The 19,872-nt window shown below is 34.8% G+C and overlaps 1 protein-coding gene across 3 annotated transcripts in view; it reads right to left on the bottom strand.

Annotated features, from left to right (window-relative positions):
- LOC123561957 (tyrosine-protein phosphatase non-receptor type 13-like) overlaps nt 1-19,872 on the bottom strand; it is a 95,381-nt gene that overhangs the window by 50,572 nt on the left and 24,937 nt on the right. For 2 of the 3 annotated variants that reach the window (XM_053529442.1, XM_053529433.1), the window contains exons 5-6: nt 8,896-8,931; nt 5,846-5,938 (exon numbers count right to left, since the gene is read on the bottom strand). In XM_053529442.1, coding sequence (XP_053385417.1) covers nt 5,846-5,938; nt 8,896-8,931 — 129 coding nt within the window. The remainder of the gene's footprint in view (nt 1-5,845; nt 5,939-8,895; nt 8,932-19,872) is intronic. The other variant, XM_053529440.1, reaches the window with a different exon arrangement.

The following is a 19,872-nucleotide window of genomic DNA, read 5'->3' as shown; positions in this document are numbered from 1 at the left end:
ATGTCATATCATGACAGTGAACAAGTGTGTGAAGTTTCAATCTTTTCCCATTAGTGGATTCTAAGATAACAGCTTATATACAAAAACTAAACCAAAAACTGCTAAATCAAAAAAGGGGCATAATTTTAAAAAAAACTGCAGAGTAGTGAAACCTGCACAGTGCACGTCAGATCATGACAGTGAACAAGTGTGTGAAGTTTCAATCCATTCCCATTAGTGGACACTGAGATACAAGCTTACATACAAAAACTTAACCAAAAACTGCTAAGTCGAAAAAGGGGCATAATTTTGAGAAAAAAAAATGCAGAGTTATGGTACCTGCTTAGTACATGTCAGATCATGACAGTGAACAAGTGTGTGAAGTTTCAATCCATTCCCACAAGTGAGTACTGAGATACCAGCTTACATACAAAACCTTAATCAACAATTTCTAAATTGAAAAAAAGGGCATTATTTTGTAAACAAGAGGACCATGATGGTCCTGAATCGCTCACCTCTTCCCACATGACCCAGTTTAGAGTATGACATCGTTTTTTCTATTATTTGACATAGTGACCTAGTTTTTGAGCTCATGTGACCCAGTTTTGAACTTGACCTAAATATTATCAAGATAAAAATTCTGACCAATTTTCAAGAAGATCCATTGAAAAATATGGTCTCTAGAGAGGTCACAAGGTTTTTCTATTATTTGACCTATTGACCTAGTTTTCGAAGGTACGTGACCCTGTTTTGAATTTTACCTAGATATCATCAAGGTGAACATTCTAAACTAATTTTCATGAAGATCTCATGAAAAATATTGCCTCTAGAGAGGTCACAAGGTTTTTCTTTTTTTATACCTACTGGCCTAGTTTTTGACCGCACGTGACCAGTTTCAAAACTGAACCTAGATATCATCAAGGTGAACACTCAGATCAATTTTCATGAAGATCCATTGAAAAATATGGCCTCTAGAGAGGTCAAAAGTTTTTAAAAATTTTAGACCTACTGACACTAGTTTTTGACGCAACTGAACCCAGTTTCAAACTTGCCTAGATATCATCAAGATGAACATTCAGCCCAACTTTCATACAGATCCCATGAAAAGTAGGGCCCTTTTAGAGAGGTTCAAAAACGTTTTTTTTATTATTTGACCTACTGACCTAGTTTTTTAAGGCCGGACCCAGTTTCGAACTTGACCTAGATATCATAAGGTGAACATTCTGACCAATTTTTAGGGAGATCCATTCACAAGTATGGCCTCTAGAGAGGTCACGGGTTTACTATTTTTAGACCTACTGACCTAGTTTTTGATAGCACGTAACCCTGTTTCGAATTGCCTAGATATCATCAAGATGAACATCAGAACAACTTTCATATAGTTTCCCATAAAAATATGGCCTTTAGAGAGGTCACAAGGTTTTTCTATTATTTGACCTACTGACCTAGTTTTTGACGGCACGTGACCCACTTTCGAAATTGATCTAGATATCATAAAGAGGAACATTCAGACCAACTTCATACAGATCCCATGAAAAAATGGCCTCTAGAGAGGTCACAGGTTTTTCTATTATTTGACCTATTGACCTAGTTTTTGACGGCACGTGACCCACTTTCGAGCTTGACCTAGATATCATCAAGGTGAACATTCTGACCAATTTTCATGAACATCTCATGAAATATATGGCCTCTAGAGAGGTCACAAGGTTTTTCTATTTTTAGACCTACTGACCTAGTTTTCGACCGCACATGACCCAGTTTCGAGCTTGACCTAGATATCATCAAGATGAACATTCAGACCAACTTTCATACAGATCCCATGAAAAATGTGGCCTTTAGAGAGGTCACAAGGTTTTTCTATTATTTGACCTACTGACCTAGTTTTTGACGGCACGTGACCCACTTTCGAACTTGACCTAGATATCATCAAGATGAAGGTTCTGACCAATTTTCATGAAGATCTTGTGAAATATATGGCCTCTAGAGAGGTCACAAGATTTTTCTATTTTTAGACCTACTGACCTAGTTTTTAATGGCATGTAACCCAGTTTCGAACTTGACCTAGATATCATCAAGGTGAACATTCTGACCAATTTTCATGAAGATCTTGTGAAATATATGGCCTCTAGAGAGGTCACAAGGTTTTTCTATTTTTAGACCTACTGACCTAGTTTTTTAAGGCACATGACCCAGTTTCGAGCTTGACCTAGATATCATCAAGGTGAACATTCTGACCAATTTTCATGAAGATCTCATGAAATATATGGCCTCTAGAGAGGTCACAAGGTTTTTCTATTATTTGACCTATTGACCTAGTTTTTGACGGCACGTGACCCACTTTCGAGCTTGACCTAGATATCATCAAGGTGAACATTCTGACCAATTTTCATGAAGATCTCATGAAATATATGGCCTCTAGAGAGGTCACAAGGTTTTTCTATTTTTAGACCTACTGACCTAGTTTTCGACCGCACATGACCCAGTTTCGAGCTTGACCTAGATATCATCAAGATGAACATTCAGACCAACTTTCATACAGATCCCATGAAAAATGTGGCCTTTAGAGAGGTCACAAGGTTTTTCTATTATTTGACCTACTGACCTAGTTTTTGACGGCACGTGACCCACTTTCGAACTTGACCTAGATATCATCAAGATGAAGGTTCTGACCAATTTTCATGAAGATCTTGTGAAATATATGGCCTCTAGAGAGGTCACAAGATTTTTCTATTTTTAGACCTACTGACCTAGTTTTTAACGGCATGTAACCCAGTTTCGAACTTGACCTAGATATCATCAAGATGAACATTCAGACCAACTTTCATACAGATCCCATGAAAAATGTGGCCTTTAGAGAGGTCACAAGGTTTTTCTATTATTTGACCTACTGACCTAGTTTTTGACGGCACGTGACCCAGTTTCGAACTTGACCTAGATATCATCAAGATGAAGGTTCTGACCAATTTTCATGAAGATCTTGTGAAATATATGGCCTCTAGAGAGGTCACAAGATTTTTCTATTTTTAGACCTACTGACCTAGTTTTTAATGGCATGTAACCCAGTTTCGAACTTGACCTAGATATCATCAAGGTGAACATTCTGACCAATTTTCATGAAGATCTTGTGAAATATATGGCCTCTAGAGAGGTCACAAGGTTTTTCTATTTTTAGACCTACTGACCTAGTTTTTGAAGGCATGTGACCCAGTTTCGAACTTGACCTAGATATCATCAAGATGAACATTCTGACCAACTTTCATAAAGATCCCATGAAAAATGTGACCTCTAGAGTGGTCACAAGCAAAAGTTTACGGACGGACGCACGCACGCACGCACGGACGATGGACGACGGACACCGCGCGATCACAAAAGCTCACCTTGTCACTTTATGACAGGTGAGCTAAAAAGCAAAATAGAGTTATGGAACCTGTGCAATGTAAGTCAGTTTATCACAGTGAATAAGTGTGTGAAGTTTCCATCCATTCCCACAAGTGGTTACTGAGATACCAGCTTACATACAAAAACTTAACCAAATCGGGACGCAGACACAGACGCGGACACTGACACACTGGCGAGTCCAATAGCTCTACTATTCTTTGAATAGTCAAGCTAAAAAAGACCATTAAAAGTGACTGCACACAGGAAAACAGACCATTAAAAGTGACTGCACACAGAAAAAAAGACAATTAAAAGTGACTGTGCACAGAAAAAATATTATATTCTGGCACACACATTTAACATCTAGAATGCACATCATGTGCCATATTACTAGTTTCACACACATAATGCACGTAATGCACTATCATTGTTTTAAACAGAATTTAGCCAGTAAACACAAGTCTCTCTCACTGCTGCATACCTAGCAATCATACATAAAAAGTTATTCTAGAAAACTTTTCGACTTTTAAATTCCTTTTTACCTAACATTTTAGCAAATAGATTTGTTAGGAAAATTCATATTTTTTATTGTCTTTTTAGTATTGGCTCTTTGCAAAAGATTTTATCTGAATGAGTTTTTATACCTTCTGCCTAATAACTTCAAGATTTCTTCACCTCTTTACAAATTATGATTTTGAGTAGAAGAAACAGATCTATGAGAAGATTACATAAGGTAAAAATTTCAGTTTTCACACAAACAGCCGGAGGATGCCATTCATCACTTTAGATTTGAAAATATTGTACATCAATATCTTTTGCAAGCCAGTGTTACTAAGCTGTAGTTAAGCTTTTAGTTGCTTTCTACCTGAGCCAAGGAACTTTTCTAAAACATAATACAAGACTTCCAATCATGAGGTTGTGGGTTCCATGGCTTAGTGAGGTAATGTTCTCCTTACCGCCATTACAACAACATTCATACTTTAGTGTGAAGTTTTTAACACTCTTTACTTATCTCAATAACAGTCAGGGGCAAAGTTTGTACACCAAACTGTATTTTTTTTTGCATTCTAAGTTAACCAAAATTAACTTTCGTTATCATCTGTACTAACCTTCATAATTTTAATTATTATCTTACTTAAGACAATACTACAAATTCATTACTATCTACATTAACCTTCCTCACTTTGATTACATTGCAAGTTCATTACGATCTAAGCTAACCTTAATAGTTTTGATTACATTGCAAGTACATTATCATCTATACAAACCTCCATAACACTGATAATACTGCAAGTCATTACTACTTATCCTAACCTCTATTATTTTGATTACAATGAAAGTACATTACCATCTATACGAACCTCCGTAACATTGATAAAACTGCAAGCACATTATCATCTATACTAACCTCCGTAACATTGATAATACTGCAAGCACATTACCATCTGTACCAACCTCCGTAACATTGATAATACTGCAAGCACATTACCATCTGTACGAACCTCCGTAACACTGATAACACTGCAAGGACATTACCATCTATACGAACCTCCGTAACACTGATAACACTGCAAGGACATTACCATCTATACGAACCTCCGTAACACTGATAACACTGCAAGGACATTACCATCTATACGAACCTCCGTAACACTGATAACACTGCAAGGACATTACCATCTATACGAACCTCCGTAACACTGATAACACTGCAAGGACATTACCATCTTTACGAACCTACATTACCATCTGTACGAACCTCCGTAACACTGATAACACTGCAAGGACATTACCATCTGTACGAACCTCCGTAACACTGATAACACTGCAAGGACATTACCATCTGTACGAACCTCCGTAACACTGATAACACTGCAAAGACATTACCATCTATACGAACCTCCGTAACACTGATAACACTGCAAGGACATTACCATCTATACGAACCTCCGTAACACTGATAACACTGCAAGGACTTTTACCATCTATACGAACCTCCGTAACACTGATAACACTGAAAGGACATTACCATCTATACGAACCTCCGTAACACTGATAACACTGCAAGTACATTACCATCTATACGAACCTCCGTAACACTGAGAACACTGCAAGGACATTACCATCTATACGAACCTCCGTAACACTGATAACACTGCAAGGACATTACCATCTATACGAACCTCCATAACACTGATAACACTGCAAGTACATTACCATCTATACGAACCTCCATAACACTGATAACACTGCAAGTACATTACCATCTATACTAACCTCCATAACTTTGATTACATTGCAATTTTATTACTAACTATACTTACCTCAATAACTTTGATTACATTGCAAGTTCATTACTCTCTGCACTTGCCTCCACTGTAACTCATATATTCATCTACACTTAACTCCGTAACTTTGGTTACCTTATCATCTATACGAACCTCCATAACACTGATAACACTGCAAGTTCATTACAAACAATACTAACCTCCATAACTTTGAGGAGCGGAGTTCTCTGTGAGGAGTTTCTATGTGTCATTCTCCTCAATAGGGACTCCAAATTCTCACTGATTCTTACAGGCTGAAATTAAATAAATACAATAACTGTTAAAAAAATAAGCAAAACAAAGGAACTGTAGATATATGCCTCCAAATTAATTGCTCATAATAAAATAAATAAATCATTTAAATATCTATTGTCAAGACATTTCATAACCTGTAATATAACATCAATTCTTTGTACAAAGGGAGACAGCGCAGTGAAACATTTTTTCATGCAACTGAAAAAAGTATCATTTAAGTTTATTTTATATATATATATATATATATATATATTTTTTTTTTTTTTTTTTTTTTTTTTTTTTTACATTTAAAGAAAACTCAATGTCTTTCAATATTCTATTTTCACATAACACTTACTCTTTTTAACTGTCTCACATAATTGAAAAGAATAACTGTTATAAAAATTAATAAATCCACATAATAGGAATAAAAGGGTTTAAACTATAAAAATTACATCACAAATTTATTTTTAAAATCACATTTTCGAAATTGTAAAATAAAACACTTTGTATTTTAAGAAAACATTCTTAAAACACATCTACTTTTTCGCAATTCTAAAACAGATCTGATATGATGAAAGACTAAAACATGATGGATTTAATTATGATAGTAATTAATACAGCACCATAATTTGCAATGTTCACATAAAATTAGTTTTTGTTTTTATCAATGTTTGGTCCAAATTAACAATTATTAAGTCTTCATCAGTTGCTTTCAGAGAATCATGTTTCTCAGCAGGAATTAATTATTACAAGGTCTTTGAAGATGGGCTAAAAGACAATTAGGCAAACATTTTTATAATAATAAAGGATCCCAGGTACAAACAGAGCTGTAGAGAATTATAAAGCAGCCAAGATAGTAATAAAAGCTGTACACTGGCTTTGTTTTTTATGGTTTCTGTTTGAAGAAAATGAAAGCAATAAAACTATTTATATAATTATACCTGGGTGAAATGGATGCTGGCACAACATATTATACTTGGCTTCTTAAAATATATAGTCCACTTGCCTAAACCTGACACCATCTACAAACAGGGTTTCAAACCCTGTGGTAAAAAGCAAATGATTTGAAGTAATAATCCTTAACCACTCTGCCATAGAGGCTCTGCTTAAGCTTTGAAATTATAGCTACAAAAAATCTAGCAAGGACACAATGGTGCTTCCTGCGTCAACTACATACCAAGCATGATATGGTGAAACTAAACCTTATCAGACACCTGAAATTTATGCTTTTGACATAAAATTTCCATTTCTGTTAAATTTCGTATTTACTCAATGTGGTAAACAAATACAATATGTAAAACTGTGTCCAAATGCCACTCTACCTCAAAGAAAAGTGCTAAAAACATTAGAAAACAAAGGTGCCATAGTCACAAAATACGCCCGTCAAGAGCTAAGTTGTTAGAGGAAAAGTTTTTGTTACAGAACTGCACATATGATTCAAATATCATGACAGTAGCTTCAAAAATATGAAAACAAGGGCTTTCATTCTTATATTTGATCTTTGACCTCTAAGTGTGACCTTGACCTTAGACCTAGGGACCTGGTTCTTGCGCATGACACTCCCTCTCATGGTGGTGAATATTTGTGCCAAGTTACATCAAAATACCGCCATGCATAAAGAAGAAATGCTCTGGACTAAGTCATTCTTGAATTTGACCTTTGGCCTCTGAGTGTGACCTTGACCTTAGACCTAGGGACCTAGTTCTTGTGCATGACACACCATCTCATCATGATGAACATTTGTACTAATTTACATCAACATACCTCCATGCATGAAGAAGAAATGCACCGGAAAAAGTTTGTGGACTCCGCCCACCCACCCGCCATACTTTCAGACGGTCATATAAAAAACATTGAAACTGTCTACTAAATTTTTTTTTCAATGCAAAATTAACAAAGAGACACAGAATATTTTCTAACATTCACTATTTATGCATATTATATAAATGATCTATTAGTATGCATAAACCTCTAGAATTTTTTTTTTATTTGCTTTTCTAAAGTCCTTTTTTTTTCAGTATCTTCCCCTTTGTATTCTTTTTACCTTACATGAAATTAAATGAAATTTACTACAAATAGCTGCGTTCAATAAACGCTTGATGCCCCCGGTGGCATCCTTGTCGATAGATTTTGCACCTAAGTCCAAAACGAGGACAAGGTCAAGGTCAAACTGAGGTCAGGTGATGTTTGAAGATGAGGAATGGCCGAAGTTTACATCTGTATTAGTATCAATTCATTCTTGTAAGGGGTATTGATGCCAGACGAAACGGTCCCATTTGGTTAACCAAGAGATGGTCCATATAAAGCAACCTAAGTCCAAAATGAGGTCAAGGTCAAACTGAGGTCAGGTGCTGTCTGAAGATGAGGAATGGTCACAGGATACATCTGCATTAGTATCAAGTCATTCTAGTAAGGGGTATTGATGCTAGACGAAACGGTCCCATTTGGTTAACCTGGTACGGACGGACGGACAGGACGATCACTATATGCCTCCTGCATCAGTAGATGCCGGATGCATAATAAAAATAAAACATCAAATACATGTATATAACATGAAGATACAGTAGTGCATAAATAGAAGTAGTGTTTGTGAGATGAATTTTCACAGAAAATATCACAATTATAAGATAAATCAATTTAGATACATAATTTATTATGAATAAAATTTCACGTAATAAAAGAGTAGTTGTTTTAAATTAAGATTGAAACATAAAAGCAAACACCAAAATGCATATAAATCTTATTATAAAGATGCAATGATAAATCATCTTGACTATATAGATTACATGAGAAAAATGCAATAAAATAAAGGCTGGACAAACAATATGATCTCTTTCTCCGAATGATAGTGCATATAGTTAACGTGCTCACCACACCATAAAACGTGTGACCTTATGCAATACAAAGCATTACACCATGGTGACTAACTAAAGCAATCATAACTCATTAGAACACAACACTTTTCCTGCATTACCTTTGACATTTTGGCTGAAGAATTCATGCTGCTATGCTGAAATAGTTCCAAATTAGCTAACATAACAAGACGGGTTAATTTTACACAATCAAACCATATAAAACTGGGATTTTACATACGCATTTCCATACAAAATTAAATTATTATCATATATGACTTGCCCCCTTTTCACACCATTTAAATTTGTTTAATGTTATCAAGGAAAATAAATAATTATCTCCCTTCCCTTACATGTGTAATATACTGGCATATTTATATGTGAGATACATTGAGAAAAGGGGCCATCCTGCAGAAATGAGTGATAAAAAAACAATGACTATCCTCTCATCATTAAAACTGCTGTAATACACTGTCTTATTACATTGAAATCAGTGACAATTTAACTAAGAACAATTTCTACAAGATAGCCCCTTTAAAACTGAAAGGTCCAATACATCCCTTGTCTTATATAAAATGTGAAAATATAATGCCAATCAAAGTTGTGACTTTTGAAGCAATATTCTTCTGTTCACAAATATATTGAACATTGTAAATGATCATTGGCAGTAATTCTATAATTCACTAATTCTTTATCTTTCCTTAATGATCACATTATGTGAAAACTTATCCCTATCTGTAGTGTAGATGCACTAAATTAAAGATTGTCATACTATACTCAACTTAAATTCTTGATGAACTGAAGATGAAATAACATTGTTATGACAAAACTGTTTTATATACAGGACTACTTCTCTACTACAACAACAAGAAAGAAAACTGAAATATGCTTGTTGTACAGAGGTTGTTGCTCTAGAGAGGTATGAGTTAACCTTTACCCTGCTAAATTTCTAAAATGGACTGGTCCATCATTCAATTTGGGCAGTACCACTTTTTACTTAAAAGGGAGTTCACTGAAAATTTACTGACTGAACAGAGAACAGTGCAGACCTTGCGCTGGTTGTGAAGGCAGAATCACTTGCTGCCAGCACGCTAAAGGTTAAATAGGAAAGAGAAAATATATCGCTGTAAAGGTGTGTTGTAGAACAGAGGTTATTCTTTATAGTTTGACTGAAAAAAGATGATTCTGCATTCTGACTCATGCATACACTAATGAATCCACCTAAACAAAGGGTTTTTTTCTCATTAAGTCAATATGTACAACATGTAACTCATTAAACCAGTCATTATTCTCTATGATTTTCCCAGGTGAGCTCTGAAGTTTACAAATTAAAGGTAAGACATAAGTTGCAAGAGTTCTAGCACTCCCTGCTGTAAAACTGAACAGATGTTTCCCAGCTATAAACAGAATCATTATAGTACATAAATGACAGTAAAGTTGGTAGGCATTTGGGTTTGTTGGTAGTTAAAACATTCGAATAACCAACTACTACTATGTTCCCAGTTGGTTATTCAAAATGTATAAGCAAGTCTGATTACCTTTTAAAACATAATGATAAAAAATCATTCTAATCCAGGGTTTTGTTCTTAATAATTAATCTTCATTTCTTAAACCCATTCAGCAGTCTCTAAAAGTACCTTGAGAGCCAGTTGCCAATTCGCGATATGTTTCAAAAAAGCTTTTTTTCAGTCACAAATGGATAAAATCATTCATTTGATATTTTATATTGTTTTTCATATAAATTATATGACACTTTCAACATAAAGATCAGGTCTTGGAAAACATTTAGGAGAGCCAGTTGCCAATTCGCGTGCGAATAACCAACTGCCTACTGGTGGCAGTTGGTTTTCGACATTTACTGACAGTCAGTGTTTTGGTAGAACATGATAAAAAATTTTTTTCTAACCCTTGTTTTTTGGTGTAGTTTTATGTTAGTATTTTTCTTTTAAATGCATTCAGAGTCTTAAATGCACCAGGAGAGTCAGTTGCCAATTCGCGATTGTTTCAGAAAAAGCGGATTTTTTTCAGTTACATTGAATAAAATAATTCAATTTTAAAATTATTTTGTACTTTCAGTCAAATTCCAACATTCCAAACGTATGGACAGTCTTGGAAAACACGGGGAGAGCCAGTTGCCATTCGCGTGCGAATAACCAACTGCCTACTGGTAGGCAGTTGGTTATTCGGCATTTTACAGACAGTCATAGTTTTGGTCGAAAATGATAAAAATATCAATTTAGTCCTTTTTTTGTTCTTTAATGTTAATATTTATTCCTTTCAAGCATTCTACAGTCTCAAAATGCACCAGGAGAGGCAGTTGCCAATTCGCGATATGTTTCAGAAAAGCCGATTTTTCAGACACATATGCATAAAATAATTCAATTTTACATATATTTTGTACTTTCGTATCAATATCCGACACTTTCAAAGTATAGATCAGTCTTGGAACACTCAGGAGAGCCGTTGCCAATTCGCGTGCGAATAACCAACTGCCTACTGGTAGGCGTTGGTTATTAAAACATTATACTGACAGTCATTTTTTTTGGTAAACATGATAAAATTTTTTTAACCCTTGTTTTGTTCTTTTATGTTACTATTTGTTCTTTTAATGCATTTCAACAGTCTCAAAATGCACCAGGAGAGCCAGTTGCCAATTCGCGATATTTTTTCAGAAAAAAGCGGATTTTTCAGACACTATGCATAAAATAATTCAATTTTACATATATTTTGGTTCTTTCGTATCAATACCCGGGACACTTTCAATTTATAGGTCGTCTTGGAAACACTCAGGAGGCCAGTTGCCAATTCGGTGGCGAATAGCCAACTGCCTATGGTAGGCAGTTGGTTATTCGGCATTTTACTGCAGTCATTGTTTGATAGAACATGTTTAAAAAATTCATTCTAAATCTTGTTTTATTCTTTTATGTTAGTATTTATTCTTTTAAATGCATTTCAACCGTCTCAAAATGCACCAGGAGAGCCAGTTGCCATTCGCGATATGTTCAGAAAGCGGATTTTTCAGACAATATGAATGAAATAATTCAATTTTTACATATATTTTGTTCTTTCGTATCAATATTCGACACTTCGAAGTTTTAGGTCAGTCTTGGAAACACTCAGAAGGGGGCCAGTTGCCAATTCGCGTGCGAAAAACCCAAACTGCCTACTGGTAGGCATTTGGGTTTTATTCGGCTTTTTATGACGTCATAGATTTGGTAAAAAATTTGATAAGAAAATCAATCTAGCCTTGTTTCGTTCTTTAATGTTAATTTTATTCCTTTCAATGCATTCAACGTCCCAAATGGCACCAGGAGAGCCAGCTGCCAAATTCGCGATATGTTTCAGAAAAGCCGATTTTTTCAGACACATATGCATAAAATAATTCACTTTAAACTTTATTTTTCGTTCTTTCGTTCAATATCCGACACTTTCAACGTATAGATCAGTCTTGGAACACTCAGGAGACCCAGTTGCCAATTGCGTGTGAATAACCAACTGCCTACTGGTAGGCAGTTGGTTATTCAACATTTTACTGACAGCATTATTTTGGTAGAACATGATAAAAATTCATTCTAATCCTTGTTTTTTTCCCTTTTATGTTACTATTTATTCTTTTAAATGCATTCAACAGTCTCAAAATGCACCAGGAGAGCCAGTTTCCAATTCGCGATATGTTTCAGAAAAAGCGATTTTTCAGACACATTATGAATGAAATAATTCAATTTTTTCATATATTTTTTTTCTTCGTATCAATTATCCGACACTTCGAACGTTTAGGTCAGTCTTGGAAACACTCAGGAGGCCAGATGCCAATTCGCCTGCAAATTAACCCAGCTGCCTACTGGTAGGCAGTTGGTTATTCGGCATTTTACTGACATTTCATAGATTTGGTCAAAATTGATAAGAAAATCAATCTAGCCCTTGTTTCGTTCTTTAATGTTAAATTTATTTATTCCTTTCAATGCATTCAACAGTCCCAAAATGCACCAGGGACCCAGTTGCCAATTCGCGATATGTTTCAGAAAGCCGATTTTTTCAGAAAACATATGCATAAAATAATTCAATTTTCATATATTTCGTTCTTTCGTATCAATATCCGACACTTTCAACGTATAGGCTAATCTTGGAAACACTCAGGGAGCCAGTTGCCAATTTCGCGTGCGAATAACCAATGCCTATGGTAGGCAGTTGGTTATTCGACATTTTACTGACAGTCATTGTTTTGGTAGAACATGATAAAATTCATTCTAACCTTGTTTGGTTCTTGTTTTATGTTGTATTTATTCTTTAAATCCCATTCAACAGTTTCAAATGCACCAGGAGAGCCAGTTGCCCATTGCGATATTTTTCAGAAAAGCCGATTTTCAGACACATTTGAATTAAAATAATTCAATTTTACATATATTTTTTTTCTTCGTATCAATATCCTACATTTCAACGTAAAGGCCCGTCTTGGAAAACACTCAGAAGAGCAGTTGCCAATTCGCGTGGTAAACCCAACTGCCTATGGTAGGCATTTGGGTTTTATTCGGCATTTTAAGACAGTCATTGTTTGGTAGAACATGAAAAAAAATTTAATTCTAATCTTGTTTTATTCTTTTATGTTAGTATTTTTCTTTTAAATGCATTCAACAGTCTCAAATGCACCAGGGAGCCAGTTGCCAATTCGCGAATGTTTCAGAAACCCGATTTTTCAGACACATTTGATAAATGATTCAATTTTACATTTTATTTCATTCTTTCTATCAATTTTCCGACACTTTCAACGTTATAGGCTTATCTTGGAAACATTCAGGAGAGCCAGTTCCCAAATTTTCGGGGTTGCGAAAAACCAATTGCCTACTGGGGGGGCAGTTGGTTATTCGACATTTTACTGACAGTCATTGTTTTGGTTTAGAACATGATAAAAAATTAATTTTAACTCTTGTTTTATTCTTTTGTTAGTATTTTTCTTTTAAATGCATTCAAAGTCTCAAATGCACCAGGAGAGCCAGTTGCCAATTCGCGATATGTTTCAGAAAAGTCTTTTTTTCAGACACATATGAATAAAATTATTCAATTTTAATATTTTTTTTGTTCTTTCGTATCAATATCCAACACTTCCAACGTAAAAGGACAGTCTTGGAAACACTCGGAGAGCCAGTTGCCAATTCGCTTGGAATAACCAACTGCTCTGGTAGGCAGTTGGTTATTCGGCATTTTACTGCAGTCATGATTTGGTCAAAAATGTTAGAAAATCAATCTAGCCCTTGTTTCGTTCTTTATGTTATATTTATTCCTTTCAATGCTTTCAACGTCCCAAATGCACAGGGACCCAGTCCCCAATTCGCGATATGTTTCAGAAAACCCGATTTTTCAGACACATATGCATAAATTAAATTTCAATTTTACATATATTTCGTACTTTCGTATAAATATCCGACACTTTCAACGTATTGATCAGTCTTGGAATACCCCTCAGGGAGCCATTTGGGCCAATTCGCGTGCGAATAACCAACTGCCTTCTGGTTGGCAGTTGGTTATTCAACATTTTACTGACAGTCTTATTTTGGTTAGAACTGATAAAAAATTCTTTTAACCCCTTGTCTTGTTCTTTTATGTTACTATTTTATTCTTTTAAATGCATTCACAGTCTCAAAGGGCACCAGGGAGCCAGTTCCCAAATTCGCGTTATGTTTCAGAAAAGCGGATTTTTCAGACACATATGAATGAAATAATTCAATTTTACATTATTTTGTTCAGTATATATCCGACAGTTCGAAGTTTGGGGTCAGTTTTGGGGAAACACTCAGGAGACCCAGATCCCAATTCGCCTGCGAATAACCAGCTGCCTACGGGTTTAGGCATTTGGGTTATTCGGCATTTTACTGACAGTCTTAGATTTGGTCAAAAATGATAAGAAATCAATTTAGTCCTTGTTTTCGTTCTTTATGTTAAATTTATTCCTTTCATTGATTCAACAGTCCCAAATTTGCACCGGGGAGAGCCAGTTGCCAATTCGCGATATGTTTCGGAAAAAAAAGCCGATTTTTCAGACACATATGCATAAAATAATTCAATTTTACATTATATTTCGTTCTTTCGTATCAATATCCAAACACTTTCAAGGGTATAGGCAATCTTGGAAACACTCAGGAGAGCCAGTTGCCAATTCGGTTGCGAATAACCAACTGCCTACTGGTAGGCAGTTGGTTATTCGACATTTTACTGACAGTCTTTTTTTGGTAGAACGGATAAAAAATTCATTCTAACCCTTTTTTTGGGTTCTTGTTTTATGTTAGTTTTATTCTTTTAAATGCATTCAACAGTCTCAAATGCACCAGGAGAGCCAGTTGCCATTCGCGATATGTTTCAGAAAAGCCGATTTTTCAGACAATATGAATGAAATAATTCAATTTTACATATTTTTGTTCTTTCGTATCAATTCCGACACTTCAAAACGTATTAGGTCAGTCTTGGAAACATCGAAGAGCCAGTTGCCAATTCGCGTGCGAATAACCAATGCCTACTGGTAGGCGTTGGTTATTCGGCATTTTACTGACAGTCATAGATTTGGTCAAAATGATAAGGAAAATCAATCTAGTCCTTGTTTCGTTCTTTAATGTTAATATTTATTCCTTTCATATGCATTCAACAGTCCCAATATGCACCAGGAGAGCCAGTTGCCAATTCGATTTGTTTCTGAAAAGCCGATTTTTCAGACACATATGCATAAAATAATTCAATTTTACTTTATATTTCGTTCTTTCGTATCAATATCGACACTTTCAGTTAGATCAGTCTTGGAAACAACAGGGAGCCAGTTTGCCAATTCGCTTGCGAAATAACCAACTGCCTTCTGGTAGGCAGTTGATTATTCAACATTTTACTGACAGTCATTATTTTGGTAGAAACATGATAAAAAATTCATTCTAACCCTTGTCTTGTTCTTTTATGTTACTTTTTATCTTTTAAATGCATTAAACAGTCTCAAAATGCACCAGGAGACCCAGTTGCCAATTCGCGATATGTTTCAAGAAAAGCAGATTTTTCGACACATATGAATAAAATTTAATTCAATTTTACATATATTTTGTTTTCGTATCAATATCCGACACTTCGAACGTATAGGTCAGTTTGGAAACACTCAGGAAGAGCCAGTTCCCAAATTCGCCTGCGAATAAACCAGCTGCCTACTGGTGGGAGTTGGTTATTGGGCCCATTTTACTGCAGTCATAGATTTGGTCAAAAATGATAAGAAAATCAATCTAGTCCTTGTTTGTTCTTTAATGTTAATATTTTATTCCTTTCAATGCATTCAACAGTCCCAAAATGCACCAGGAGAGCCAGTTGCCAATTCGCGATATGTTTCGAAAAAGCCGTTTTTTTCAGACATTATGCATAAAATAATTCAATTTTACATATATTTCTTTCCCTTTGTATCAATACCCGACACTTTCAACTTTTATAGGCTAATTTGGAAACACTCAAGAGAGCCAGTTGCCAATTCGGTGCGAATAACCAACTGCCTATGGTAGGCAGTTGGTTATTCAAACATTTTATGACAGTCATTGTTTTGGTTAGAAACAGGTATAAAAAATTCATTCTAAACCCTTGTTTTGTTCTTGTTTTTGTTAGTATTTATTTTTTAAATGCATTCAACAGTTCAAAATGCACCAGGAGGCCAGTTGCCAATTCGCGTAGGGTTTCAAAAAAAGCAGATTTTTCAGACACATATGAATAAAATAATTCAATTTTACATATATTTTCTTCTTTCGTATCAATACCCTACACTTTCAACGTAAAGGTCAGTCTTGGAAACACTCAGAAGAGCCAGTTGCCAATTGCGTGCGATAACCAACTGCTACTGGTAGGCAGTTGGTTATTCGGCTTTTACAGACAGTCATAGTTTTGGTCAAAATGAAAAAAAAATTCAATCTAGTCCTTGTTTAATTTTATTCCTTTTAAATGTATTCAACAGTCTCAAATGCACCAGGAGAGTCAGTTGCCAATTCGCGATATGTTTTCTGAAAAGCCGTTTTTTCAAACACATATGCATGAAATAATTCAATTTTACATATATTTCGTTCTTTGATATAAATTTATCCTACACTTCCAACGGATATGTCTGTCTTTGAAAACTCTGGAGAGCCAGTGCGGTTGGTTTATTCGGCATTTTTTCGCCTTGTGCCCGGGAAAAAAATTGTTTATGAAAGAGAACTTGTCTCCGGTCTTGCAAAGACTAGGAAATGTATTTAAACGGATTAATATTTATATTTAATTTTCGACTGAAAAAATGAATTTCTGTAAATGGCATCAACAATCTTACTGCTACATGTACGCGTCAACATTAAATCGCCTATTTTTAAATATACGCCCTATTTGTGTGTTCTATTGTGTTCTTTATACTGACTAAAGGTTATGGTTGGGTTTTTAAACTGGGTTTTACTAGTGTACATTCAATGTATGCGTAAAACTCAATGCGTGAGATTTAATCCCGACTACAAGTAGGCAGTTTTATTTTTTTTTTTGTTTTTTTGTTGTTTTTTTTTTTTGCACGCCACAGGCTCTTCTGAATGTTTCCAAATTGAAGTGTCAGATATTGATTTGTAAGTAAACACTAATGTTTAAATGGATATTTCTTTTAAATATTGAATACTTCTTTGACTTTCGGACCGAAATAGTGAATTTTGAAAAAATGTAAAATAACCAACTGCCTACCAGTAGATATATTCACTGGCGCAAGTCACAATGAAAATCCTCGGGAAAACAAGCTGCAGATCAAGTTCAATAACCCCGTTTCATGAGATCGAGTTTCAAGAAGTTTCAAGTCATAAATCAAGCTGGACGAGGAATCTTAGGTCAAAAAATGGGTTTGTGCTAAGGGGGGATATTACGCATCGGAATGTAAACATTGTGCAGAGTTCATCGGGCCGAACATCTGACTGGGGTTAAAATGTCTAAGTTCATTTCGAACAGGTTAAAAGGCATTGTAAATTTGAAAGATTTTCAGTTAAAGGCCGATCAAATCATTTTGCTCAACCCGCGGGGAAAATTTACCTTCCAAATGGAAAAAAATGTTGAAAACAAAAAAAAGACAAAAAAGGATAAATAAACAAAAAACTGGTCTTCCTGAAAAATGCTGAAAAAACAAACTGTTAGTAGACAGTTTCTTATTCGCGACCAAATTTGGCATCTGGGTCTTCTGATTTTTTCGAAGGACTTTTAAAATTTAATCCAACTAAAGTACTATTTCTCTTCGCTATTTCCCGGGGTCTCATAAAAGTCGCCTTTGGATAACAACTGCCTATTCCATTTTTTCAAAATATCTGTTTTTCTGTTGAAAATGAAAAAAAAAAAAATCATTCAATTAAACTGTTGGTTTGTTTCTGAAATTTTTTAAAACATTTAACCTTTTTTTAATGCATGCATTCGTGGGTAAGGACCAGGAAAACAGTTGCAATTTCGATTTTTTTCACTACTAAACATGCTAAAAGGGGTTTTTAAAGCTTTAAAACTTGTTTTTACATATAAATATCTAAACTCTTTCATATCACATGCGCAACAACGCTATTTTATTTTTCTGCGCTTTGTGATATTATTTTTTCATATCTCCCGCTGAGATAATGATACTTTGCATTGATTTAAAAGACTTAAAATCTCAGCAAATTACCTTTTTTTGATGTTCCTGCATGTGGGGAATCCGGCCGTTCTTCTTTTTAATGATTTGTTTTTCGTGCCAAAAATTTCGAAAACAACTTTTTATCAAATATTGAATTGAAACCATTAGCTTACCATCAGAATGGAAATGATCTAATCAGAAAATAAATAGTCACACTTATGTGTTTCCTTCAGAAAAAAGAAAGTTATCGCTTTTTTTCGAATGTTACTGCTGTCGATTTCAGCACTGACGCAATGTTGAAATTTTGAGCTTAAATGTAGGGGTCAGTGATAGTAAACTTTCTCGGCTAAATCTTTCAAAAGAAGTCATTAATAGGAATGTCGCCACAATTTCTCAGTGCTAACAAGTAAAGATTCCTAAATTCTGTCTTCATTTTGGTTAATATAATTTTTTAATTTTAAATTTTAAATCATTTGGGCCCAAAAATTTTTATGTTGATTTTCCATTAAATGTTTTGCCTTTATATCCTTTCGATATAATAAAATAAAAAATGCATTCCTGAGAGGTTGATATGAAACATGTTCACCCCTCGAAATATGAATATAGCCCTCGGCTGGCGCCTCGGTCGATATTCATTATCTCGCGGTGAACATTTTTCTTACCCCCCTCTCGGAATGCAATATTTATATAATATGTGCGGACATGTTCTTATCTTGGTGAAATGCGTTTGTATTGTCTGTTTGTGCTATTATATTAAAAGCATACATCTATATATAGGGTGATTATGTTATTATATAAAGTGCACACTTCTTTACATATAGTGTTTTGGCATTATTTAAAGTGCAAACATTTTTTTTATATTAGTGGTTTAAATCCTTTAAAATTAGTACATATTTGTTTATAGGGGACTTGTTCAAATACCATTACATTAAGTAAGTATTTTCTTTATAAAAAGCGGATATTGAAAAAAAAAAAAAATAAATAAAAAATAAAAATATGCTTTAGTGGATTGTTCATTATATAGGAGTATTTATGTCTTTGTATAAATAGGTCAAATTCGGAAGTGCATTTACCACATCATATATCAGGCCTAGATTGCTAAGACGATGCATGTCATTAATATTCCCCCAAGTCAATAAAATGGACATTAACACTCAGCAGCCGGGGACTTGATTACGGCAGTGGTCAACTTTGGTAATTCACTGGACAGTGTATGAAATAATTGAAGGAATGTTTTAAAACAAAACATTGGTTTATATGAGCCGTGCCATGAGAAAACCCAACATAGTTTTGTTTGCGACCAGCATGGATCCAGACCAGACTGCGCATCCAAGCTGTTCACTTTAAAGTCTATTGCAATTAGAGAAAACGTTACCCGAACGCACTATGTTGGTTTTCTCATGGCGCGGCTCTCATGGTTTTTCATGGGCGGCTCATTATGTTATGTACAATATATATAAATCATGAATTTGAAACACTTCAACTCGACTATTTAGTT

Source organism: Mercenaria mercenaria, chromosome 2, assembly GCF_021730395.1.
Source record: "Mercenaria mercenaria strain notata chromosome 2, MADL_Memer_1, whole genome shotgun sequence".
Classification (NCBI taxonomy): domain Eukaryota; kingdom Metazoa; phylum Mollusca; class Bivalvia; order Venerida; family Veneridae; genus Mercenaria; species Mercenaria mercenaria.
Note: the sequence above shows the minus strand (reverse complement) of the source record. Positions and strands in the feature narration are given on the sequence as shown.